The sequence below is a fragment of the Notechis scutatus genome, chromosome 11, assembly GCF_049901735.1.
Source record: "Notechis scutatus isolate UNSWTSFEM ecotype Mainland chromosome 11, rNotScu1.2, whole genome shotgun sequence".
Lineage (NCBI taxonomy): Eukaryota > Metazoa > Chordata > Lepidosauria > Squamata > Elapidae > Notechis > Notechis scutatus.
The window spans coordinates 9,170,008-9,197,745 of record NC_142019.1 but is presented as its reverse complement, the minus strand read 5'-3'; the positions used below and the strand labels follow the sequence as shown (position 1 = coordinate 9,197,745).

Here is a 27,738-nt window from a genome sequence, read left to right as displayed (position 1 = left end):
GGTGATCGCGGGTGTCATGGCGGCCGTTGGAGAGGCTCCCTCGGAGTAATTGCCTGCTTCTCTCCGACGGGAGGGCTGCCCGAGAAGGACTAGAGGCTGGGAGAACACTCGGGGTGGGGGGCAGGAATTCGTGAGATGTTCTCTGCTCTCTTGTTAAACCCTTGAAAGTCCTGGGGAGGCAGGCATCAAGGTAACGGAGGGCGGGGACAGTTAGCAAGACAACCGGGGGACAGGAAGATAGTTACCAAGGCAATCGAGGGCAACCGGGGAGGGCAAGAGTAGTCATCAAGTAGGGGGTAGTTACCAAGGCAACGGGGGACAGAGTAAAAGTGTGTGGGGTAGGAGAGTAAAGGTAAGGGGGCGGTTACCAGGGCAACGGGGGGAGAAAGTAATGGGGGCAGGAGAATAAAGGTAAGGGGGGCTAGTTACCAGGGCAACCAAGTGGGGCAAGAGAGTAGTCATCAAGGTAAGGGAGTGTAGTTACTAGGGCACCCTGGGGGGCATCAAGGTAAGAAGTAGGAGGGAATAAGTTACCAGGGCTGTGGAGGGGGCAGAAGGGTAATTATCAAGGTAAGAAGGGGGGGTAATTTCTAGGATAACTGGGAAAGGGGCCCCAGAAGGATAGTCCCCCCAGAGCAACTGAGAGCAGAGCAGGGAGAAGGTGCCATGGTAGACCTTCCAGGTTGCGCCTCCATTTGCAAAAGGACCCAGTGGATAGAGTAAAGCACCTTGCCTTTTACAAATGGAGAGGGGGCATCGCTTTTCTTTGAGAAGGGTGAGCTTTGGAGATGGATGGCACTGCCACATGCCTGTGAATGCCCGCAGGGGCTTAAGTTCCTTGCTTTGCAAGCCTTGCGTTGAACATGCTACTTTGGAAGGCCGGCTCCAGTGACTGTAGAGCCGGGGATCTATTTCTCACCTTTAGCCTGCTTCAATTGGATTAGAATGCTGAAATAAGTGGGGCTCTACCTTCGGATCTCGGTTCTGCTTGCGCTTGGGAGCCTCCAGGATACCAGCGGCTGCAGCATCATGACCTGCTCCCACAATGTGGTCTTCCTCTTGGACACGACGGATTCTGCAGAGAAAGATCACCTTCACCTAGGCGCCTTGAGGGTCCTGAACTTCTTGGGTTGCAAGTTTGGTCTAGCTAAGGTCCAATGGGATTTCAAATTCTTTGACTCCAGTGGAATCCGTGGCCGGGCTTCGCGAGTAGGCAGCTTCCGGGAGCTTGGGTCCCGCAGCTGGGAAGACTTTGAGGAAGAGCTGGAATCCAGGTTCGGGAAGCAGCTCTGCCCTCTGGGCTCACCTGGCCCAACGCCACGATCCACCGTCACTCGGAACATTCTGAAAGAAACGCTGCTGGACTATCAGTGGGATCGCCCTGAAATAGTCTCTCCTACCAAGCCAGTGCTGAGGAGCCAGAAAAATAAATTAATGGCGATTGTGGACAACCCTCCGGCGCAATCCACTCATGCAGGCTTTGCTAACGCCATTTTCATCTTGTCTCCCTGCCCTCATTCCCGGAGGGAACTATGGCAATTTATTTCTGGGAACTATGCTCCTTTCCCAGAAGAACTGCCTCCTTCGCATGACCTGGCTGAAAAATTCCTCCCTAAGGGAATCCAAGACATGATGGTCAGTCATAAGATCACTCTATATTGGATGGACACCTCTGAATGGTCCAAGGTAAAAAAAACAAACTCAAGATTATTGTTCAGTTTGCTATGTTGCTGCATTCATTTCAGAATATAGAATAACGGAGTTGGAAAGGACCTTGGAAGTCTTCCCCTGCTTAGGCAGGAAACCCTATCCCAGTGGTGGCTAAACTTTTTGAGTTCCCATGCTGAAAATTGCACACGTGCTTGCATGCCAGCACCCAGAAGGCAATATGTGCAGCCCCCTCCCATGTGTGTCTGCATATGCACACGAGACCCCCCTGTGCGCCCTGTGTATCTTTACACGTGCGCTCCAGGTACCCGACAATCAGCGGGTAGGCAGGGCTCACGCATGCGCAGTGGGGTTCTTCCAGGCGACCTCGTGCGTGCCACTTCTGGCACGTGTGCCATAGGTTCGCCATTACAGCCCTATCCCATTTTAGACAAATGGTTGTCCAGTCTCTTCTTTAAAATTTCCAGGGTTGGAGCATTTACAACTTCACTGATTCATTGTTCTCACTGTCAGGAAAGTTTTCCTTCCTTCAAAAATCATACATATTTGTACTACTTGAGACACAAAGCTGTAATAGAGGCAAATGGTTCCATGTTCATCTATTGGGTTTTTATGACTTATTGATCAAATTCAGATTTATTTTTTTATTTTAACATTTCAACTTCATCTTACTATTCTCTAGTTTTCTCAATTACCTACATGGAAAGTGGCTACAGGTAGTCCTCGACTTACAGCTACAATTGACCCCAAAATTCATGTTGCTAAGTGAGACATTTGTTAAGTGGGGTTTGCCCCATTTTACGACTTTTCTTGCAATGGGTGTTAAGTGAATCACTGCAGTTGTTAAATTAGTAACGCGGTTGTTAAGTGAATCAGATTTCCCCATGGACTTTGCTTGTCAGAAGACTGCAAAAGGGGATCACATGACCCCAGGACCCTGCAACTGTCATAAATATGAGCCAATTGCCAAGCCTCCAAATTTTGACCATGTGACCGGTCGTAAATGTAAAAAACTGCAACGGTCGTAAGTGTAAAAAACTGTTATAAAGTGCAGTTGTAATTTTGAGCAGTCACTAAATGAACTGTTGTAAGTTGTGGGCTGCCTGTATAAGGTGTTTCTGATCCTGAGGTTTTCTTGCATGCTGATCACATCTTCACAAATTGTGCAAAAAGCTGTATACCTAACAGCTCTTCTTTCTACCAAAATGAACAGACAAGACTAACTGCATAATCCTTGTATAAATATTTGTGCCCAGCCTTTCTCAACATTGTTTCCTTAGAGGAATCCTTGAAATAATGTTTTAGTTTTGGGAAACCCTTGCATTAAAATTGGCAAATATCTAAAAAAAATAATTCAGAATATAGTTCGATTGTAACCTTGACAATCTACCTTTTTTAACAATAGCAAAGCGGCAAGCCGGCTGCTGAGTTGCAGTGCATAAAAAGTCCCACCATAACAATGATAACAATATTTATACATATATATACAAGATGGAGAATATGAGAGTCTATACAAATTATAAGTGAGGACTGTGGATATGAAGCACAAAAGATTTGTAACCAACCGACACTGTATGTAACGGGAAGATGGTTTTATGTTTTTATGTTTTGTTTGTCTATGTTTAAAAATAAAAATTCTTTTTAATAAAAAAAATTCCCACCACTGCAAGCACTACGCTCTGCTTCTCACAAAATCTCTAGCAACCTCTTGCAGAACCCTCGTATTCTGTGAAACTCCAGTTGGGGAACATTGTTTATGTCTGTGAAAATGGTCTGTGCATTCCCACAGGCCACAGTTGCTGGGTTGCCAACTGGTGGTTTATATAAGATAACTTCCTAAGAGTACATTGGTGATATAATAGTTTAAGTAAAAGAAAAGACTTGGGAGCCACTTGAACTATAAATTCATGTTTTTCTGGAGTTTGTACCATTGCTTAGAGATGCTACTGTAGAAGCAGAGTTGTCTCTTTTGCAAAGCTGCAGGATTCCTGGGGAACATGCAGAAGACCTTCTGCTATTGAAAAGAAGGCTTATGTGGGAGATGATCATTATTGGGATGCTGAATTCATCTTTATATATTAATTAAATTTATTTGCTGCCCGTCACATATTGAAATGACTGGGCGGTTCATGTGACATGCAGTGCTCAAGTTAAGAAACCATATTGCAGCTTGAACCGCAACGCTCTGGTTCAAATGCCACAAGTAAGCGAGTGGATAAATTCCCACAAACTGCTGAACCACAAATTGTGCAACCCAACATTAACCTTAGCTTGCATGTTGTACTGTTCTACCCATCATGATTAGCCTTATTCCGGTCATCTCTGATTTGTCTCCTTTCAGCTTCTTGAACCCCCTGATCATGTGGGCTACCTCACATTGCTTGAAGTGATGTGCATTCTGGGAGGCACCATTGTGCCATCTGAGGTCTTAACGCAGCATTTAGACCACCAGAGAAAAAGGACCATCCCAGCTTCCCTCGTTGAGCATTCATCTTCCGAACCGTCTTTCATTCCTTGGACCAAAATACTGCCTTTGGATTCCTCTTTGAACTGCTTGTTTTCCTCGCGCTCTTCTTTACGGACATCCTTCCCATATCTGGACGGCGTCCTGCTCCTGACGGCAGATGGTAATGAAAATGATATCTATGGTTTGTGAGGGTTCGCAGGTAGTCCTTGACTTGCAACGCTTCATTTAACAACCATTCAAAGTTAACTACAGCACTGAAAAAAGTGACATGACCGTTTTTCACAGTTATGATTTTTGCAGCACACCCACCCACCCAATGATCATTTGATCAAAATTCAGATGCTCGGCAATTGGTCCATGTTTATGACCATTGTTGTGTCACAAGGTCATGTGATCTCCTTTGGGTGACCTCCTCAAAAGCAAAGTCAATGGGGAAGACGGATTCGCTTAACAACCGGGTTACTAATTTACCAACTACAGTGATTCCTTTTAACAACTGAGCCAAGAAAGGTTGTAAAATGGGGAAAAACTCACTTAAATGCCTCATTTAACAACAGAAATATTGGGCTCAATTGTGGTTGTAAGTCAAGGACTACCTGTATTCTACAGTATTGTAGTTATATTTTAAGCGGATCAAACGAAACCCTTGTTGTAAAGCACTTTGTATTAGTATTTTTCTCTGCTTTTATTCTTTATGCTTTTATTCATTACTGCATTCAGGAATTATAGAAAGAAAGCTTGATAAACAAAAAGTATAACCTTTTTTATCTTAAAAATGGACAGGAAAAGAAGAAGCCCAGAGTTGTGCTGTGGTGCTGGAGCCTCTAACCTTGAACCAGAGGAACTTTGAAGGGACAGTCAAGATACATCTTAAATGCACCATGACAGACTGGAAGTCAGCGCACGTTAGAAATCTTCACACGGAGAGCTGGACACTCCAGAGTAAGCCGTTGGGACCTTCAGCTCAAGAGATTTCTTGGTTCCAGCAGTTTGTAAAATATATTCTGGCTCAAGGACTTCATATGGTAAGTCTCTTTTCGTTCTGCAAAGCAAATCTCATTATAAGTAATTGATAAGCAGGGTGAGGTTGATTATGTTTCATTGATAGCCAAAATATCTGGTAGGAGCTCTGGTCCAGTAGATAAGTTTGTTTACTCTGAGTAAACTTGCACTGTGCTTTATTTTAACATGGTCCAACATCAGACGTATCCGAAGTGGTTTTTATTTTTGAAAAGGCAATTACACTGATTTTTTTGAGGAAGAAGGTGTTTTGCTTCCTATCCTGAAAGCTTCATCAGTTGTATTGGATGGTGTGGGAGATGGAAGGACAGTTAGTGACAGTTGAGATTAGTTGGGGTGGGGGAATGATAGGTTCTGACAGGATGGTGATGGTGGGGGAAAGTGGATGTTTCACCATTCTTGAAACCAAGGGTTGTGCAAGCTGCTGAAAGACTGAGAGGCAGCTCCCAGATCCCCCAAGGCTGCTATCAACCTGCACTTTTTAAGAAGAGAGAAGGAAACAACGGTGACATATATTGGGGGAAAACATGTCAGCCTTTAGGCCTGTTCAAAAAAAATGAAATATTTCCTGAGTCATTAGCATCATTCACCTCACTGAAGTGCCTTATGTGCCTTCTGGGGACTTGTCCAACAGCTCATCAGCTTTATGGGATGCTAGACATTAAGTGAAGCCACAGAGCAGCGTATCAATTTCAAAGGACACTTTGCTGAAAGGATAGTCAAAACAAAATCTCTCCTTCAAAGCATCTTTTTTGTTTCTTGGGAAGGGTTTGTACATCCCCTCATTGTTCTCATGTTTCTCTTCTGTTGGAAAGGTGGCTGAAGTGATATTTTCATCTGGAGCTCATTCTCCTTGTACGGGAGTTTTTTCCCCCATCTCTGGCACCACCGCACTTCTTTCTCTGCTCTTTGCTGAGCAAGTGGCAGAAGCTGAGCTCTCCGTCCTTCAGGCACCCGTGGCAGAAAACTTTTCCAAGGAGGAGGACTTCTGCCTGCCAGAAGTTGTGAGCAGCTTGCTAAATCAAGTTATGGAGGACTCAGAGGAAGACCACCAACCAAGTCCTGGTAAGCCTGATCTTTTTTTTACCACTCTTGTTTTTCAAATGTTCCAAGAAGACCTCTTGTATTTTGTCTGAAAAGGAAACTTTTGCAGTGTCCCAGTACAAGCAGATTTTCTTGGCCAATGACCTGTTTGGAATTGTTGTGGCCTGTCGGCCTCTGGCCCCTTCAGCAGCCAAATCAGATGAGGTGGTGTGGGAGTCAGGGCCAGCATCAAGGCAACCTGAGAGCTCTGAGGGGGAAGAGGGAATGGAACTGTCAGAGATAGAGACAGAGGCCATCCATAGCCCTCAGATGGACAGTTAACAGCTCCCAAGTCTGGAGGTGGCTAATGAGGAAGAGGAGGAACAGCTGAGTCCAGTGCCTGACGCACGGATGTGCAGAAGGCAGTAGAGGGGAGAGCAGTGGAAATCTATGGGCCAGTCCTTGGGACAGAAGAGCCACCGCTGCTAGCGAAGCCCCACCTTAGCTGGGGTTAAAAGGCAGGGGGCGGAGATGAATAGGTGTGGCAGACAACTATTCATCTCCCAAGACAGACTTGTTAGCCTGCTCTCTCTCTATGTGTGTGTGTGTGTGAGAGAGACAGAGACAGACAGAGACAGACAGACAGACAGACGACTGAGACTTCTTGCTGGGACTCCTAATAAAGGAATAATTGATTTAACTACAGAGGGTTTGTCGTGTTTGGGAGCCAGGTTAGAACAGGAATTTTGAGCCCATGTGGTAAGTGGCTACCATGGTGAGCGTGGCAGTGACAAAATACCCCCAATTTAGTAGAAGGTGAACTAGCCCCCCAATGGGTTCTTTGGAGCATTTAAAGTCATAGTCTCTGGTTGGGAGACTTAGGAGGAAATCTGACCCTGGGTAAACACTAGGACTGTGTTGTAAATGCTGGTTGTAAACGTCACTATGTGCAGAGTAAAGCATAAAAAGCCTTTATGTTGTAACAGATCCCCAAATCCACAGGAACTCACTGTTGCTAGGATTTTGCTGGAACCTCTTTTCCCTCCCAGGCACCCTGATTTCCTAACGCATTCAAGAGGTCTAGATAAAGTTAGGTTGGAGAAGGAAATTATCTATTTTATTACAAGCTCACCTATAATATCTAAAAGTGTTTTCTCGCTCAGGGCTGCCTAAAATAGGTTCTATCTAGACATGTGTAAAAGCTGATGCAATTTCTTTCTAATAATGTATTTGTCTTTTTTTGAATGTTTCATTTATACATGTTAAACAGAGAGTTTATGTCCAGGATTGGCCCAGCAGGAGCTCTCCCAGGCTCAAAACTGGAGTCCAGCAGTCCTTGAAGATTGGTACAGTGTGTCAAACCTTTGTGGGGCAAAGTCACACATGATGGAGTCATTCAGGTTATTCCTCTTATTTTTCCTTTTTTTTCTTTTTTGGCTTAATTTTAAATGCCTAAGTTTAGAGAAGAGCAAACCTAGACACCAAATACTCCACAATTACTAGTGCTGCTATAATGCAATTAAACTGGAATAAATTTCCTTCCCATAGACTCTTCCAAAGGGTAAGCATTTGTGCTCAATAAAGGCATACTGTATGTCTCGATAAAAAGAAATTGCACCTGGACAAAAACCTCATCTCGACTTGTCTTGAATGTGCAGTCTTCACAGGTGGTCATCAGAAATAGCCCTGAAGTTTTGCAGATTCATTTCTGAGCAGAATAATTTGGGGAATATTAACTGTTAGTTAGACATGCAAAATTTTGCTAATTGTTAAACTGCAGTTGGGAAGAGCCATTATGTTTTGGCTTTTATCCATTTTCCTTATTTTTCTTTTTTTCTCTCTACAGGATGCTGCAAGCAAGTTCTACTAAAAACGAAGAGGAAACATCAAAATCAAAAGTGGAGCTGAGACAGTCCCTAGCAGAGTTTTATCAGAAAATAAATTCTGAGTGTACAGTTTCATCTCACCCCCAAGATCAGAAAAAGAGATGTATGCAATTTATATATTTTTTACAATCATGCAGATGAAAGCACAAGAGAACATATCACCCTTACTTAGGTAGTCCTTGGCTTATGACCTCAATTAAGAATGGAATTACTGTTGATCAGCAAAGTGTGGTTAAATGAATTTTACACCCAATTTTATGACTTTTTTTGCCATGGTTCTTAAGTGAATCACTGCTGTTGTTGAGTGACTTGTGCGGTCATTAAACGAACCTGGCTTCTCCCATTGACTTTGCTTGTCGGAGGCCAGCTGGGAAGGTGACCAATGGCGATCACATGACCCTGGGATGTTGCAACCATTGTAAATATATGCCAGTCGCAAACACATTTTGATCATGTGACTGGGATGCTGCGACAGTCAAAGTGCAAGGGAGAATGAACAGATGAAAATATAATTTAAAAAAAATATTAGAGTGTGCAGAAATGGATAGGTTAATACTAAAGATAAAGGACAAATAAGACACAGAATATTTTTGAACATGGGATTTGTTCTATCAATGGTTAGATAATAGAGACAGAAGCTAGAAGTTGAAAGATTATTAATATGAATAAATAAACATTATTATTACTATTACTATGTATAAGTAAATTGACCCAGATAATACACTTTACTACCATAAACACCAATGTATGTTAAAGAAAAATGCATAAAAGTATATAAAAAAATTAAGTGCAAGGACCGGTAGCTGGTTATTTTTTTCAATGCTGCTGTAACCTTGAGCAGTCACTAATCAAATAGCAATAGCACTTAAGACTTATAAGCTGCTCCTCAGTGCTTTGCAGCCCACTCTAAGCTGTTTACAGAGTCAGAATAGTTGCCCCCAACAATCTGGGTCCTCCTTTTACCCACCTCGGAAGGATGGAAGGCTGAGTCCACCTTGAGCTTGGTAAGATTCAAACTGTCAAATTGCAGGCAGTCAGCAGAAATAGCCTGCAGTACTGCACTCTAACCACTTTGCCACCGAGGCTCGAATGGTTGTAAGACTAGGCTTGCCTGTAAAGATCACATCATTCCTGATAAGTGGTTGTGTGTTGTAGGATCTGTGATGCTACTGATCTGTTGGACTCTAATTAAGTTTACATTCCACTTTTTTTTTTCCTTCTGCTTGTGCAGGTGGGGTTCCCCGGACTCCTATTAGGCAGAAGATGAAAACCATGCCCCGTTCTCTTCAAATGCTGAACGCTGCCATGTTCAACATGAAAGCTCAAAAACACCAGCCTGTTGGAGAGCTGCCAGCGCATAAAAAGCCACGCCAAAGGCTGCTTTCCAGAAGATTGGATGGCAAAGGGGAAGGAAACGGAAGGAAACGGAAAAGCAAGATAGGTGCATGGAAATCAATTCTCTGTCGTGCGTAGTAGGCAAACCAAAAGTCCTGTGTTTCAGAACAAAGAGTAGCAGTCAAAGCTAGGTGTCTTAGTGCAGATTTAAGAGAGAATTGCAAACATTCTAGAACAGGAGTCTCCAAACCCCAGTCCACGGCCTGGTACTGGTCTACGACCCATTGGGAACCAGGCCACACAATCAGCAGATGCGCGTGCAAAACCCCAATTTGTGCAAGCGGAAAGCACACACGTGAAACCATCCCGTCCTCCCACCACTGATCTGCAGAGCCAGAAAGATGGATGGAAAGATTGAACATCCTGCTCTCAATGAGCTAGCTGACTATGGATGCTTGAATGATAAGAGGCTTCTTAGTGTGCTAGGTTAGTCCGTGCAGAGAGATCTGGCTTGTTAGTACTAGAATTGTGAAGGTTGTGAGTGAATAGAAATGCGTGAACGCTGGGGAGGAACTGTTAGGGATATAAACCCTAGCAGAACGTGCAACGGCAGTCTAGCAGGCAGGCAGATATGTGAGACAAAACGTTGTAGTAGCTTACACTCAGTAAGACAGATACACTGTGCAAGTTAAATAGTTTTTATTCCAGCAAGAGTTATAGCATAGTCAAAACGGTCCATATGTCATACACTAAGTTCAGTCAGTCCGGGGGTTATTCAGTTTGCAAAGTCCAGTGTCGAAAAAGAGTTCATTAAACTTACAATCAATCAGTCCAGTGATATATCTCTTTTGCAGTCAGAGATATGAAGAAAAATCAAACCCCTTTTCTTCTCTCAGCAAACAAGCAGTTATCACCATCAATCTATCATTGTCAGCATTCCAGTATAAGCCAGGCAAACAGTGAGCTCTCTTGCTCCCTCTTATGGTGATTTTACAACCGCACCCAAAAACTTGGTTTACAGTTTAAAGTGATACACACAATCATAGTTTATATATATTATTTTTACACAAATAAGTTAGGTAACCAATGTTATCCCTAACAGGAACAACTCAACAAATGAGAGATGATTATTTGCCCCGTCATTTGTCCCCCTGGTCTTCATACCCCAAGGTTTTCCTGGTCCTCTTGCTGCAAATTCACCATTATAACCTAAGCAATTAGTTAAAATTGTGCTGCACAGAATAGTAAAATATTTCATGCTTCTTTGTGTGTGTTTTACAGACTTCACTACCGAAGATGAAATGCTTTCTTACCTCAATACAAACTACCAGAATGCTATGATGGACGGAGAAAAATTGTTTGCACGTTCTCAAGATATGGTGACAGCTGTTAATACATTTCAGAAATCCAGTGAGGTAGAGTCATTGCTTAGATACACCTGTCTGCCTCCCAGAGGTTTTCCAAAGGTCTTTAAGGGTTAAAAGCACTGAAAGGGAAGCTAAAGAGAACAAGCTTCTATTTCTATATTACAGAAGCATAAATCCCCTGGTGAAATGACATTTGCAATCAAGAAAAATGTTGTTCCGCATTTTACCATTCTTTTTGAGTTCAGCTAATTGGGTTTCATGAATTATTTTTGCCTGTCTATCTGCACACACGTGTTAAGGAACATCCTGCAAAGCATGGCCTTTTGTCAGATGGACAATTGAGTTGGCTTCTTTCTCTCCCAGATCTTTTCCACATTATATGCCGCTGGTTTAGAGACTACAAGAAAACAGTAGATGCTAAGATAAGAGATGAAATGTTCCAGTTCCAAAGAAGAGTGTGTGTGTGTGTGTGTGTGTGTGTGTACACAAACACACACGTGAATGAAAACTTACTGCAGAAACAATAAACCTGATCGGATTTGAACAAGCCACTTCCAGCAAGACTTGACTTTGAAACAGTCATACCGTGTTTTCAGCACAGCACAAATGACATTAAAAGATATTGAAACAGAGTGATACAATTTTGTTCTTGCTTGAGAAGGACATCTTGCCGGGAACATCCTGTATTTGTTTCCTTTTTCTATTCAAATGTCATCTGCTTCCATAGAAAGGAAGAAAAAAGGATTTCATTCTGCCTCAACTTGTTTGCTCCTTAATATAAGACTCTAGGTTTTAGCAGTGGCATATAAATCTATAAAGTATCTCTGATACTCCCCCACTGTTTTTTTGTTCTCATTTAATTAGGTAGCCACTCTGGTTTTGTGCAGTTATTCCAATGGGCTATTATTGTGGTTGCCACTTGTATTTAGCGCATATCTGCAGTAACGTCTTTGTTTCTGATGTTGTGTTCATAGGCAACTTGTTTAGACACGATCCAAAGAAGTCTCCTGAAGACCACCAACACTCTTCGTCAGCAACTTGCCACTGATCCTGACAAAGAAACCAGAATCAAAGAGTATGAAGCCTGGTCTTTGCTTCTAAAATAATTGACTCAATTAATTTTCAGATGATGGGATTCCTCTGTATATAAGTGCAGGGATATAATTATTACTTGATGTAATGTTGTCTTTGATTTAAATTCACTCCCTTTATGTTGTTCCGAAAATATTTGCATACCCAGTATATAATTAGCCTGGGCAAAATGTATTATTTTGTATGTATGGTGTATGGATAAAGCTATTATAGAGCCGTGGTGGTGCTGTTGTTAGAATGCAGTATTGCAGGCTAATTCTGCCAACTGCTAGCAGTTCAATCCTGACCACCTCAAGGTTGACTCATCCTTCCATCCTTCCGAGGTCTGGAAAATGAGGACCTGGATTGTTGGGGGCAATATGCTGACTCTGTAAACTGCTTAGAGAGGGCTGTAAAGCACTGTGAAGTGATTTTTAAGTCTAAATGCTTTTGCTACAATATATATATATATATATACACACTTGTGGACTGGTTTTCCACTAGAATATTTGATAGTGATTGATTGGTAAACAATTAAAATACCCTTAGTCCAAACTGCTACTGTAATTGGTTTTGAGAACATTTACAGCTTTGGGCACTGTGTGGAAAATGCTTTTCAGAATAATTTCTCCTGCACCCCTTCCCCCACGGTCCATTTTTATCGCTAGTTTAAACAGTTAAAGGGAAAAGAGCAAAAAGGAATATTCCGCTCAATCTGTCTTCTTTTTTTTAAAGGTGCCAACTTCAAGTATATTTGCGCCTGGAGATATGCCTGCAATGTCCTTCTTTGCAAAATAACCCAGACAGAATGGGGCAGCTTGTGCAAGAGGTAAATAAAGTGTGTGTGTGTGAGAGAGAGAGAGAGAGAGAGAGAGAGAGGGAGGGAAGGAGAAAGGGGGGGGCTTTCTTGAGTCCTGGAAAGTAAGACTTTGTTTTTTACTTTGAGTGTCATGGATTTGGGGACTTTTACTCTCTTGCAGATGACAGAGTTACTTAGGATGTTGTGCTTGACTAAAGATCCAGGATACCTCAGCGGTTTTCTGGAAGAAGTTGTAGACATGTAAGTGATGAAAAGTCGGAGGCAATTTATTCGTATTTATGATCGTTGAGGTCTCCCAAGGTCTTGGGATCAACTTTTGAAACCTTCTGACAAGCAAAGTCAATGGGGAAACCAGATTCACTTAACAACCGGGCTACTAACTTATCAACTGCAGTGATTCCTTAACCACTGCATCAAGAAAGGTCTAAAAAGGGGCCAAACTCAGTTAACAAATGTCTCACTTAACAACAAAAATGTTGGGCTTCATTGTGGTCGCAAGTCGAGGACTACCTGTACATAGCTTGGTACATAATTTTGGCCAAGATTTAAATCCTCTGGTTTTGTGCTTCTCCCTACAGCTATTTGGAATCTATGCCCAAGACTCTTGGTGATTTGTACTACAGTCTGGGAACAGAGATTCCTGCTAAGTTAGCTTCCGTCCTCCCAGAGGATTTCTTTAGTGATAATTCCATCCCTGAAGAGACACAGACTTCATCCCTTCCTGCCTCTGCCGCCTCTCTTCCACTCTCTAAAGCAGCTTCCTTAAGTGCTGAAGCAGACGAGCTGGAAGAACTACGCACCCGATCTGCCAAGAAACGGTAGGTGTACGTCAGAAAAGGCAATTGACAGTCTGGAGTTTAATTCAGGCTAAAACGTAAGCGCAACTTTGCATGATCCCCTAACAAAATGTTCTGTCTACTTTTTCCCCCCAATGTTTCTTCTGCTTCTGTAATTAATTTCTATATAGCCACAGTATTGGTTGGGTTATTGGGTGGAAAACAGAGTTGGGTTGTTATCTGTTGGGCTTATTGTGTGGGAATATTCTGAAGTCATTCATGGCCCAGAAACTCAGTCTTGTGCACCTTAAAAACAGGCTTGCTTCATAATGGAGAAGGGAAGTAGACGTCCTATATCTTAAAAACAGTAGCTAGAATCTAAATGTTTTTGCTTCATTTGCCGAAAACATTTGTCTTCTGGTTTCAGAAAGCATCCGTTAACCAGACATAGGAGTATCACAGAAATGTCGCAGAATTTACGCCAGATAGAAATTCCTCAAGCATCCTGGAACCACAGGAGAAAGGTGAGATTTCCAGTTGGGAACAAATGGCTTGCAAGATTAAAGGGAGGGAAACATGCACAACTGTTAAAAAAGGCAACTCTGTTTCATAAAGAGTCCTTGGGAAAGTGTGATCGTTTTTGAGCATAGAAGAGAGAGGGGTACTTTATTTTCTGTAGAACTTGGAATGAAGTCGTTTTTATTCACCGGTATTCATTTTCCACTGACGCCTTGTAAATGATGTGAATTTTGCAGCCTTTCTAACGCTGTGTTCTAAATTTTCAGGACACCTCTCATGTGCCCCTGAATGCCAAACTGGCACCCATTTCCAAGAAAATGGGAGTGCAAGGTATGTCTTCTTTCCTAAGTTTTGTTGCAAGATTGGTTTCTCTTGACATGTACATGTATCCATCCGAACTAGACTGTTGTTTCTCTGTATCATATATTGCATGTAAGGTACATACATAATTTTGCATTTATTTATCTTGTCATGTTTATGTTTATATTAGAGGTGAAGACCCTTTGAGAGCTGCATGCAACATAATTTCATTTTAATATATCTAGTGTACATTCAAAGTGACAATATTCTATTCTAAGCAGGAAGTGAGGTGATCTTTCTCTCAATATTACAGGGAGCTATGACAGTGACTGCGTGTCCTAAAAACAACATTCTCTCAATGAATATATTTTTTAATCACAGTCGCTGACCAGAATTGCAAACAAACAAAAAACATTGAAAATAAAACAAAGCTAGATAAAACACTGCAGTTGGTGGCAGGTTCATCAGTGTATAATTGAAATATACCTAATTTTGCAAGCAGCATAACAAAATTTAGCTAGATGCAATGAGATGTTTGTCTTAAAGATATTTTACTGATGTTTTTCTTAAATATCTTATTGATTGGTTTTGTCTAGGATATGCTTGCACACCAGAAAACCTTTTGTTTTTGTTGATTTCAGAAGTGACAAAGGTGAGAAGAAATCTTTTCAATGAAGAAACTCTATCACTGGGTAAAAGTTCCTTACCAAAGATGGCTCGGAGCCAGTCAGTTTCCATTTTAGAAGATCTAAAACATAAACGCAGCAGATCTAAAGAAGATATTAGAGGTAAGAGAATAATGGATAGAATACTAAGAGGCTTGAAAAAAGTTCAGTTGGCATAAATTGCTCTTATTCCATGAATGACTTTTTATTTACAGTGACTATATTACTTGCTGTTTATATGTACACTGAGCTTATGCACTGGAGATAAATTCCTTGTGTGTCCAATCATATTTGGCCAATAAAGAATTCCTGTTCTGTTCTGTTCTTTTCTAGCATATTTTTTTTTCTAGCATAGAATTTTTTTTCACAGCATTATATTTCATATATTCTCTAACACATCTTTAGAAGAGCTTTATAGCTCCCGCTGCCTTAAGAAAGTTCAAAACATTCTTGGCTTTCGGTTTGCAAGGCTTCAGCGGCGGCAGGAATCCGCGATCGTGCGCGGTTCCTGCTGCGCTCGCCGCCGAAGTGCCTCCGATCCAGCTGGATCTGGAGGATATGGTTGCCCCGTAGAGGCAACCGAAGATAGAGGAGATCCGGGTAGGGGCTTGGGGGTATCGCAAACCCCCTCTTCAGCCGGCTAAACTCCTTTTTCCCAAGGCAGTGGAGCGGCGGTCAGCAATGGCCGCCACAAAGAAGCCTGCAGCCGGGTAAGATTGTGCAGGAGGAAGTCGGAGAAAGTGAAAGTTTTTGGCTGAACCGGGACAACAAGGAACCTTTAAACACCCTGGAAATTTAATCGCCTGAATGATACATTGTTTCCCAAGAAGACTGTAAAAGCGGCAGAAGAAAATTGAAAGGGAAAGTTATTTTTTCTCACTCTCCCTCCCCACGGAAATAGCAGATGGAAATCTGAAAAACCTGCTTGGGCACAGAAGGTAACTAAACTTGAAATTTAAAGCCAAGGGGATAAAAGATTTCTGAACATTGGAATTAAAAACTAATTTTTTTTTTTGCTATAAGTGGGAGGGAAGAGGTAAAGAACTTATTTTAAGATTGTACTGAAGGAGACTGCTTGGAGTTTATAAGACCAGAAATAAATGGCAATAAGACTTCTAAAAAATTACTTTGGAACTGTGTAATTGAATTCTACCCCAGGAAGAGAAAATATAAAAAGAAGAAAGTGCTAAATGAAACAGTTTGTTCTGATTTGGATTGCTTTGTGACTTTGGGATTTTTGGGAACTATTTCTTGAAAGATTAAAAACATTTGGGTTGTTCTTAAAAAAAAAATGGCACTATCTGTTGAAGAATTACAAATGGAATTTCAAAAGCTAAAAGAAGAGGAACAAGAAGGCAAGGGCTCTTCTGGATCTATTTTTCACTTTTTAGAAATGGCAATTTCTACCTACCAAGAAATACAGCAACAAGAAGGCTGGGATGAAGAAGAAGTCCATCTTTAATGGACAAATAATCTTAGTTGAGGAAGAAAAGAGAAAGGGGGGAAAGAAAATGGAGAACTCAGAACTTAAAAAAGCAACCAAGAAAGGGAAAAATAAGATGAAAAATCGATACAATGTCAGAAAGCAACAGAAAAGAGAAATAAAACAGGGAAGATTAAGAGAGTGGAGTTTGAGAGATGGGGGGGCAAAAAGGCTAGAATTGATAAGAAAGGAAGGGAAAAAGGAAAGAAGTCATAAAGGTTTAAAACAAGATGTTAAAAAACAGGTTTTTTTCAGAGACAAAGGGTAAAATATAATTTTAAAAAATGATTCTGCAAAAGTACATAAGACTGTATTGTAGATATTAGTATTTGAAATCGAGTTAGAAAACTGAAATATATGAGTTAATAATGCATTAAAGGGAATGTATAAAAATGTTTAAGATTTAACAATAGAGTTTAACTTCCTATGGAATATTGTTTTTACTATTATAAACTTAATTCTCTATTTTTGTTTTATTATTCTAAAATGTAGTACTTAGAATGTACTAAGCAGAATCAGTATGGAAAGTATGTATTATTTTAAGTGTTAAATTTAGGGGAAAGATAAAAAGTTGTCATACTTCAACCAGTGATTACAGGAGAAATATTGTATTAGAAAGAAAAGATAAATAGATAATTGAAAGAGAACGGACAAAAGATGCAAGTATAATTATTTAAACTGAGATGAAATAAATAAAATAGAATTAAGAGAGTGAATAGAAGAGAGAAAATATATAGAAAATATAGAATGTTAAATAAGATATGAAATAGTATATTAAGTGAGCATGAATTTGATTTATGTCTGTGCAAAAAGATGTAACCCGGGGTAAGCCGCTTTCCAAAAAGAAGTTTTATGTATTTATGTTTTGTGTTTTGTTTGTCTATGTTTGAATTAATAAAACGCTAGAAGAATGTTGGAAGAGAATAACGAAATTGTAAATAAGACAGATGGATACAATGAATATATACAATCCAAGGCAAAAGAAATATACCGTATTTGCCGGCGTATAAGACGACTGGGCGTATAAGACGCACCCCCAACATTTCCACTCAAAATATAGAGTTTGTTATATACTCGCCGTATAAGACTACCCCTCTTCCACACACCTTCCACTTTTGCACTTTTTTTTTTTTTTGACGCACTTTTCTGCTTTGGACAATTTTGAAATGAGCTAATCCAATTTTGAACCAAGAATATGCAAATAGCTATGGAGTTTAGAAATGAGTTTTAAAAATATTTTTCATTGCTTACCATTAAGCGTAAAATATGTTGTAAATAAAATGAGAACACAGGAAACGTTCTCTTCTCAATACAGCTGATCTCTCTCTCTCTCTCTCTCTCTCTCTCTCTCTCTCTCTCTCTCTCTCTCTCTCTCTCTCTCTCTCTCTCTCACACACACACACACACACACACAAAAAACCGGACACTGAAAAGGCTGCCAAGGAACAGTATATTCAATGCCTTCTCTTTAATCAAGAAACAAGGAATTCCTTAGAATCTTTTTTTTTCCCCAAGTGGCCCTCTTTAAAAAAAAAAAATGGAGGTAACACTTTCATTCAAAAAGTCTTCCAGTATCTGGAGTCGCTCAGACATATTGAAGTGAGGCAGGAGAGTAAGTGAAATTTGAAATGATCCAGCTACCGTTTTCTTCCCTCCCGCCCGAAGGCCATTATCTCCACGTCAAAACGAACGAGGGAGGCAAAGAAGCCAAACACGCTAAAAAGGATCTCTTTATTTTCCTACACAAGGTCACACCTACTTTTCTGCATTCAAAGGACAACCTCTCCTCACCACCACCACACACACACACACACCCCAATACCCGCAAACAATGTTCTGGGCATTAATCACCATTGCTACATTAACCTGGTAAATTTATACCCTGCCTCCCCCAGTGTTGCTTTGGCAGAATTTCACACAGCGGGGCGCGTCGCTCTCTTCTCCGCTCCCCACCGTTCGCACATGTTGGAAGCACCGTAAAACCTGATAACCCACCCGGGGCTCCCCATCCTTAACCTACAGCCGCCGCATGCAAAACCTGCGTGCAAAAAGAAAAAAAGAAAAGAAAAGTCGCCGCACGTGAGGATCTTCGAATCCTCTCCTCCCCACACCGCTAAGGAAGGAAGAGGGGGAAAGGTTGCGCAGCGCGTGGCGAGTGACACCCGCCACACACACACACACACACACGCTCCCCCAGCCTCCCTCCCGGCTGCAACTCAAGCTCAAGTGGGAGTCGAGTCCTCCCGGCGTATAAGACGACCCCCCACTTGGAGGCATGTTTTTCAGGGCAAAAAGTCGTCTTATACGCCGCAAATACGGTAATTGAATAGAAGGAAAGGGAGAAATAAAGAGAAGTTGGGAAAAGATATGAAGTTGAACAGATAAGATAAATATACATATTAAATTGTGCTTGTATGGAAATGTGATAATTTGGAATTATCCTGTCTTTAAATAAGATGTTTTATTTGTTTTTCAGAAAAGATGTCTTATGTTATTATATTCTACGTTTTGTTTGTGTATTGTTTTTAAAAATTAATAAAATTTGTTTTAAAAAAAAAAAGAAAAGTTCAAAACATTCTTAAAGATTCATCCTGGGCACCTTTTTTTGAACTATTGCCATCTGACAGATGGTACAGGAAAATAAAAACAAGGACAAACAGGCTGAAAAATATCTCCTATCCCAGAGCAGTGACTATATTGAATTCTACTGTATAGTGCAATATTAATGCAATACCATGGGGTTTAATTCAATTGTATAGAATGTGTTTTAATTTTAGTTTTATAGTTTTCTTATGTATAATGTACACTGAAGATGGCATTTAATTTCGTATGAGGTGCAATGACAATAAAGTAAAGTACATCTGATAAAGTGGAGTTCATCCACTATATGGGAAAATGTGATTGTGTTCAAGATGCTACAGTATTTGTCATGATAACATGGGGGAGTAGCAGCTGCTTTTAATATAAATTCAGTCCTGGAAAAAGAATTCCTGTCCTTGCTTCCTGAACAGGAGGCAGATTGCTTACTTAAGTGTAATCGTATTTCTCTATACAACTTACTGTGTTCCAGCTCATCACAAGCTATTGACCAAAAGGGTGGCAGAAACCCCTTTGCACAAGCAGATGTCCAAGAGGCTGCTTCAGAGACAGATTACAGGCCGGTGAGTGAAAGCTTCAGATTCATTTAATTGCAATTTACCGATCTTACTTTGGAATAAAGTGAAAATTCCTTTCTTTATTTCTACACCTCTTACTGCTCCACTAAAACATTCTTTTCTTCAAAGGTGCTCAGATCCTGGGTCTGATGTTGGCATTGTAGAAGAATCTCCTGAGAAAACCATAACCTGTAAGTACTGGTTGACAGGCTATTTCTTTGCAAATCAAAGTGGCTCGAGATTTGAGAGAGTACAATTAAAATTATCTTCATTAGCAGAGCAAGAAGGGGAAGTGTTCTAACCTTGGCCTGTTATAGATTTCTTTAGCTTATACACCGGATGTGGTCTGAACAGGAATTTGAGAAATAGCAATAGTACTTAGACTTATATACCACTTCACAGTGCTTTACAGCCCTCTCTAAGTGGTTTATAAAGTCAGCCTCTTGCCTCCAACAATCTGGATCTTCATTTTAACAACCTTGAAAGGGTGGAAGGCTGAGTCAACCTTGAGCCAGTCAGGATTGAACTGCTGGCAGTTGTCAGAATTAGCCTGCAGTCCTGCATTCTAACCACTGCGCCATCATGGCTCTTATGACTAAATTCTGGCTTTGGGCACGAGCCATGCATCAGATACAGTATTGTTATCTCAGCTGCTTTCATCTTTTGAAAAAGCAGCCAAGTCACAGGATGAAATAGAGACTCAGCCTTTCTACGGTGGTAGGAAGTGGCTCCAATTTCATCTAGATCATTATGGGGTGTGTGTGAGAGAGAAAGAGACAGTTTAAAGGACACTGAGTGACACTAACCGCAGCCCTTTCTAATCCAAGTTAGTGTTATTTCTGTCTCTTAGTGGTAGTGTCTATTTGCTAGAGGCAGAGATCAGCAGTCTTCCATCTTGCCAATTTATGCTTCTGAAAAAATGATAGCATCCAAAGAATTCTTCATGAGATTTGAAGTGTTGTTTCTTATGATAAGTGAGGCTTCCAGTCCTCATTATTTCCTTCCAAGGATGACATAATCTAAATCAAGCATTAATGCTCCTTGATTCTCTCCCCTTTTGTTCTCTCTTCCTAAAAGATGGTTTAAGAAGAAGTCCGCGGATCAAGCAATTGATGCAGGATAAATTTCTCTCCAGCAACATCCACTCCCTAGAGCCGAACAAGAGGAACACACCACAAGTGCAGTCTGCGCATCTGGAAGAACCAGGTGAGGAAGGAGATCTAATAGGGATGTAAGCAAGGGAGAGATTGAGTTTCCTGACTTGTATCAGTATTTATGTTTGTACTTGTATCAGTATTTATACTTGTATCAGTATTTATGTTTGAACGGGTTTATTTTTGATGACCACTTTAAATTGAAACCACGGCCTTTCCTATTTTCTAATACAGAGTAGACAACTGCCAACCTTCCATATATTGTTTCACTGAAGTTATCAGCATCCCTCACCAATGACTAGGCTGGCTAAATGATGCTAGGAGGTGTAGTTCAGTAGTATTCAGAAGGACACAGGGTTTTTGTTTTAATTTATCACAATAAATGGTAATATTAGGTAGAGTTTGTCCTGCAAACTTACAGGCACAGTTGCTTAAGCTTGTCTAAACTGTTTTATTCACAGGTCTGGCTTCACCTCCCATAAAAGCCCCCCAATCGCCAAAGAGTATACTTTTTGGAGAAGTTTTGGGTGGATTTAGTTTGGGGAGAAGGAGCTCTCCCCAAATGAGAAGAAAACAACTTGCCTTTGATGAGCCTGTTCCTCAGGTAGAATTGCCATCTCTCTATTTTTCTCAATACTTGTCTGCTTCTTTTTATTATTAATCAAATGTATATAGCCACCCATCCCACCAAAAGTAATTCTGGGTGATCATCAACACTGTTTTCCCCAGTTTCTTTGCTCTTTTTAAAAGTTCTTGGATCTAGACTCTAATTTAACCATTTACAAGGCATCTGCTTGGCAATTGTACACCTAAAAATAATCTCACCCTACTGATAGGTAATATAGTCTTCATTAGGTGTTTATCTAAAATGTATTAGAATCCAATGAATATAAAATTGCTATAATTGAAGAAGATACATGCCATTTTTAAAGAGGGTTGTTATATGAGTTCCAGCTATTCTACAAAGCAATTATTACACACCGCAATTCTGCTAAGATCTTTGTTTTCACATTTCTTGAACACAATGATCTTCATGCTTTAAAAAGTGCACAGCCTATCCTGTTCTCACCGTATCTCTGATCTTCTTCCATGCTTCTTTCACAGGCACCAGGGAAGAATTCTTTTCAGTCTTCTCAGGAGCTCTTAAATCCCAAGGGCAGCACGCTGAGAAGATCTCCTCGGATCCAAGAAAGACAGACTCCCCAGAAAACTCCAGCCCTTAAAAACTCTGTGGCCAAATGTTTGGGAAATCTTTTCTCTCCTCCAAGACAGAAAAGCAAATCCTTGCCTACATCCACTGAAAGTCAGGAATCCCGTCTGCCTTGGATTGTGGAGAAGAAAGATGGGCATCCTTCCTCACCCAAGGCAGCAGAACTCCAAACTCCAGAGAAGCCACCACTCTCTGACATGCTGGATGATGTGTTTGCTTTGCCTGCAGATGGTCCCGATTCACCCATCGTTCTGTCACCTCCTTCATCCCCATTTGCTCTTCAGTGGAAGTTGTGCTCAGAACTGCAATCCCCAAGGAGTTCCGTGAGCATCGCCCCGCAAATAATGCCTACGGTTTTGGCGGAGAACCAGACTTTTGAGATACGAAGAAATACCTGTCCTGAGCCAATCTCATCGGTGAACTTCCCCTCTCTGTTGCCATCATCTGCAGCCTTCAAAGGCACACATCCAGAACTGGGTTTGACACACATCCAGAATAGTCCAAATATTAGGACTATTTCTGAATCTGCTTCGGAGATTTGTCCTCCTTTCCAATTTAACGGGATCTCTCCATCTTGTAATGGGTCCGCAAAAGCTGAGAGCCCTTGCACGCTCTCTCCAACTAGGGAAAAGCTGGGGAGAAACTCTTGTAGTCCTCAAGAAACCCAGAGTGTCAGAAAGATCTCCCCAATAACTGCCCTCGGCTCCCCTCCTTCCTTGCCCAGAGAGGAACATCCCTCTATGGACACCAGAAGTCTTGTTGCTGAAACCAGCCCATTTATTAAACCTGAAGACAGTGCTTCATTGGGCCAGAGACCCGAACAAATAACTAAAATAATAAGTCCGAGTAAGAGGAAAGGTTTAGAGAGATGCCTGTCACCTACGTTCTCTTCCAGTAATCCCATGCACCTTGCCCAGGCTGTAGTATTGTGCAAAAAATTGGATCTCAACAAGCCTCTTTCAGATGATTCTCATGTAGATCCAGGCTTCAAGAGTAGCATTTCTTCCACAGAGGATGCTGCGGATGGGCAGCCTCTGCTCTTCTCAAGTCCTTCCAGACAAGATTGGGACTCCCCGCTTGCGATCTCAAAGCCAGGGTCTGGTGCCTATGCGTTGCGTTGCACCGCCGACAGAAGGCAACGGGAAGCTGCCACACGGCTGGAGAAGGAGGAGAAGATGGCCACCTCTAAAACTTTCGGGGCCACAGCTACACCGCTGACCTACGAGGTTGAGCTTGAAATGCAAGCGTCCGGTCTGCCGAAGCTCCGTATCAGAAAAGTGGCTTCCGAGGCCACCCAGCAGCCTCTCAATTTGTGTGACAAACTCAGGGGGGAGGAAAACGATCGCCCTGTGGGGGATATTTCAGTGGCCTGGTGTAGTAGGCACCCGGAGAAGTTGGAACCCATGTCCATCTCACCATCCTGCATTCGCTCTGCCCACAATACCCCTGGGAAGTTTGGGATGGGCGGGCAGACTTACATATGCCATTCCTATTCCCCCACTCTCTGGACCTCATCTACAACCTCCCCCTCCCAGGGCAGCGCTGGCGTCCCTTGGACCCCGTCTCCAAAATGTAATGGGAAGGTTACCCCCGAGGCCATCAAAGATTGGCCACGAAGGAAAAGGGCCGCGGTGGGCTACAGCAGAAGCGAAAGGCTGGCAGAAGCAGTTGAAGAAGAGCCAGCTCCACCTCCTGGGACCCAGGAACCATTAGAACTCTTCAGTAGCAGAAAGGTTCGGCTCTTGGGAGACCCAGAACTTGAAGGAATTGATAAACTTCAAGATCAGTCACTTGGCAGCGATACAGAAGGCAATAAGGATGAGAACATCTGCAGAAACACTCTGGTGCTAGAGTCCAGAAAAAGGGCTCAGGAGCAGAGAACACTGGGTGAGCAGGCTAGCCAGGAAACGAAAAGGCCATGCCTAATAAAAGAGAACCCCGGAGCAGCTGTCTACTCAACTGAACAGCTGAGCATGGGACAACAGACTGTATCCTCAAAGTCAACCATCTTGGAGGACATCTTCAACTTCTCAGGTACTTTTGGGCTGATCATTCCTACTGTTGTCCTGTCAAGGCAGCTGTAATGACTGGGGTGTGGTGCAAAAGCAACACAGTCAGAATAATAAGTAGGGGTCTCTTTAGCTCCAACTTTGCTCCCAATGTCCCGGTTACCTTCCGGTCTGGAGAGAAAACTCTTCAGGAACCTGCAACAGTCTTTGACTACAGATATTCCACTCCAAAATGTTATAAACAGACAACTTTAAACTATGAATTCAGTAAGACAAGATAAGGTAATAAATCCAGCTGGGCAAGATGAGTTCCAGAAGTGAAGTAACACAGCAATAAATCAAACCAGTTGGGAGGATGCCAGGAACTCATATAACAGCAGCCAACAGAAGATAAACTCAATGTTTATTCCTGACAAACGCCCCTCCCAACTGGTTCTCCTTTAAACTCCCTTCCCAGGTGTGCCTTGTGAAGGGAATCAGGGCCCTTTCCTCCCTCATAAACCACGCAACCCACATTGCTCTCTTCTCCGTTCTTCCCTGCATGCCCTAGGATGAAGAGGGGGTGGGCCTTGGTCTTCTTCTGAACCCCCTCTCCCTTGTTCTACCTCTTCCCTGCTCTGCCCAACCTGACTTTGTCCTTCCCCAGTGTCCTCCACAGCCAACGGAGCCATTCTTCCACTCTGTCAGCTGTTCGTCTACCTCAGACTCTGATGGGGGCATGACAGCAGCTATTAAATTTAAGTCCCATCTGCCAGACCTTTTCATACAAGTCTAGTTAAGAGTACAAACCTTAGTTGCAGGAATCCCAATTAAAAACATTTCCAAGCATGTGGTTGTTCAGACTCTCTCGGACCTTGGTTCATTTCTGCTGGGGTTTGTTGATGTCCTGAGAAGGGATCTTGAGCCTGGAGCCTGATCTTTAATTTTAATGAGATACCAGGATAAACCTATGCAGAGCTCCTGATATCTTGCTTTACTTTCTACTTACGGCCGGTGAACTCCATGAAAGCCATTTTATCTCCTGTAAAGAGCTCCTTAGATTGTCCTCCAGTGTTAGATTCAATTTTCTTCAATTAAGTTTAAACCTCCTGTTTTCCCAACTCCAGATACGACTCCACCCAAATCTTCAGGAAATGGTGTGATCTCTGCTAGTGGTCTGTGGGCCCTGGAACAGTCCCCGCTCCTCTACAAAGGCCCTCCTGCAACCCAGAGGAAGTGCCCCAACGGTATGCCAATTTGCATTTCAAACCCTCAGTGTAATGAGCAACAACATTTCAAGGGAGCTAAATTTCTTGCACACAATGTTGCGATGAGGCAAGTTCACCATCAATCTGAGGCTTGCTTATTGGAAACATCCCTTGCTTTCTTTTGAGCCAAGAAAGGGTTTTTCAAGACCAGTAAATGCCTCTGCTCTCTCTGAACATGGTTTCAAAAACACAAGAACCGAAAATGATGGGACGTGAGAAAGGCAAAAAACCAAACAAATTCAAGTGCTGGCTTTTGGTTACAATGGTCCTGGAGAAATACACAGCCTGAAGCCAAATAGTCTCTAGGCTTGATTTTCTGAGTAGCACTTGTTGCTGAAATGATGGCCTATGTGAGGTTAACTTTCCTCAATCCTGCCTTTGGATAGTAACCAGTTTTAAGCAAAAAACTTTGCAAATCCTGGTGCTGTGACCAGGGAATGCTTCAAACAGCCATAAACGTGGGCCAGTTTCTGAATGCCAAAATATGGCCACATGACTATAGGGAGAAAGCTGTCAGAACCAGATCGTTAGTACTTCTTAAGGGGATCCATCATAATTTCAAAAGCTCGCTAAAAGCAACTGGTCTCTACCTGTATAGCCAAATTAGAATCGATAAAGGGGAAGGATCTTGAGTCCTTTTCGCCTTCCTCTACACACTTCACACTAACCTAGAAAACAGCAAACTGTTTTTCATTTTTCTTTTGAAAAGACCTTTCCTTAAGAAAGCTAGAAAGTCCTACACACCGGTGGTGGGATTCAATTTTTTTACTACTGGTTCTGTGAATGTGGCTTGGTGGGCGTGGTATGGCTTGGTGGGCGTGGCAGGGAAAGGTTACTGCAAAATCCCCATTCCCTCCCCACCCCACTAACTTGCTTTCCAGCTCCATTCTCCTATGCAGGGCAACCAAAGACCCAGCCAATCAGCCAGGACTTGGGAGGCGGGGAATAGATGGGGGCGGGGCCAGTCAGAGGTGGCATTTGCCGGTTCTCCAAACTACTCAAAATTTCCACTACCGGTTCTCCAGAACTAGTCAGAACCTGATGAATCCCCACCTCTGCTACACACCCTTCAAACAAGTGATGAGTTCCCCCACCCTTGCTGTTCTTAACAGTGTTCCGTTGGGATTTTTCACACTGATTTTTTCCTCTAGGGGAAGACATGGATATGTTTGGAGCGGCATACGAGGACTTGTCTCTTTTCCGCAGCACGCCTGCCAGAAAGAGATCCATTACCAGGACCTACTCACGGAAAAGGCCACTCTGCTGAAATGAGATGGCCAGCAGGAATATTTTGGAGCCAGACCTTCAATCTCTTTGGGACAAACGCTGCAATCCAAATCAGGATTCAGTCACCACAAGGGATCGCTTGTACATGGCTGGCAGTGATTCATGGCTGAGTTCCAAGAAGAGCAGAAATTGAATTCTGTATTTCAGGGCTCTCCAAGCTTGGCCCCCTTAAGATGTGCGGACTTCAATTCCCAGAATTCTGGGAGTTGAAGTCCACAAGCCTTAAAGTGGCCAAGCTTGGAGACCCCTGCTATATTTTATATAGGGTTTTTTTAAAAAGTAAGGGCTATGCCACTGTATGGCCTTTGCAAAGTTTTAAGAGGAATGCCCAGAACCGAGAGCAGTGAAAGCAACCACTTTTAAATTGTTCTTTTGTAAAATAAATTAATTTCTTTTGACAAACTGATTTTTCAAATGGTCGCTAAAGGTTTAGCACATCTTAGATTCATGCTTAAATATTCCAAGGCTCTAACTTTGACTCAACCACACTTTTGAAGTCCTAATCCTGAACCTGTTGGCTGTATCTGGGGGGAAAGAAAAATCAAACACCCCTTTAGTCAAGTTTATGATCAAACCTTCTCAGGCAGGGATAAACTAGACAAATTTACAAAATAGCTACTCTAGTTTATTAAAAGTACAGTCCAAAAAGCTACTTAAAATATGTGTACATATTTGCAAAGAGATCAAATTTACTGTCCCTTTGTTTGAAATGGCATCCGTTACGGGAAATCCAGATTTGCAAAGAAAAGTTTCTGTAAAGAATGGAAACAACCAGTTTCACTGTAAAAGGCAACTACAGGTGAAACTCGAAAAATAGAATATTGTGCAAAAGTTCATTTCAGTAATGCAACTTAAAAGGTGAAACTAATATATGAGATAGACTCATTACATGCAAAGCAAGATAGTTCAAGCCGTGATTTGTCATAATTGAAAACCCCAAATCCACAATCTCAGAAAATTAGAATATTGTGAAAAGGTTCAATATTCTAGGCTCTAAGTGTCCCACTCTAATCAGCTAATTAAGCCATAACACCTGCAAAGGGTTCCTGAGCCTTTAAATGGTCTCTCAGTCTGGTTCAGTAGGAAGCACAATCATGGGAAAGACTGCTGACCTGACAGTTGTGCAGAAAACCATCCTTGACACCCTCCATAAGGAGGGAAAGCCACAAAAGGTAATTGCAAAAGAAGCTGGATGTTCCCAAAGTGCTGTATCAAAGCACATTAATAGAAAGTTATGTGGAAGGGAAAAGTGGAAGAAAAAGGTGCACAAGCAGCA

General features: G+C 42.0%; 1 protein-coding gene across 1 annotated transcript; it reads left to right on the top strand.

The window, feature by feature from the left end:
• The first annotated feature begins 359 nt into the window (after positions 1-359).
• On the top strand, positions 360-26,864 carry TICRR (TOPBP1 interacting checkpoint and replication regulator). Its single transcript, XM_026681861.2, has 23 exons — positions 360-466; positions 509-1,686; positions 4,010-4,295; positions 4,919-5,160; positions 5,971-6,220; positions 7,449-7,578; positions 8,025-8,167; positions 9,296-9,505; positions 10,681-10,814; positions 11,741-11,841; positions 12,573-12,666; positions 12,818-12,897; positions 13,236-13,475; positions 13,861-13,957; positions 14,219-14,282; positions 14,894-15,040; positions 19,471-19,561; positions 19,685-19,746; positions 20,633-20,761; positions 21,171-21,313; positions 21,814-23,953; positions 25,035-25,154; positions 26,327-26,864. Exons 2-23 carry the CDS (start codon positions 1,030-1,032, stop codon positions 26,440-26,442), a joined length of 5,676 nt encoding a protein of 1,891 aa, XP_026537646.2. The 5' UTR covers positions 360-466; positions 509-1,029; the 3' UTR covers positions 26,443-26,864.
• Positions 26,865-27,738: the final 874 nt, after the last annotated feature.

Excerpts from the sequence above, each read along its gene's own strand:
- TICRR (XM_026681861.2), top strand. The coding sequence starts at position 1,030 with ATGACCTGCTCCCACAATGTGGTCTTCCTCTTGGACACGACGGATTCT. Across the intron at positions 1,687-4,009 it reads ACACCTCTGAATGGTCCAAG|CTTCTTGAACCCCCTGATCA; the intron begins GTAAAAAAAACA and ends GTCTCCTTTCAG. Across the intron at positions 12,898-13,235 it reads CTGGAAGAAGTTGTAGACAT|CTATTTGGAATCTATGCCCA; the intron begins GTAAGTGATGAA and ends TTCTCCCTACAG.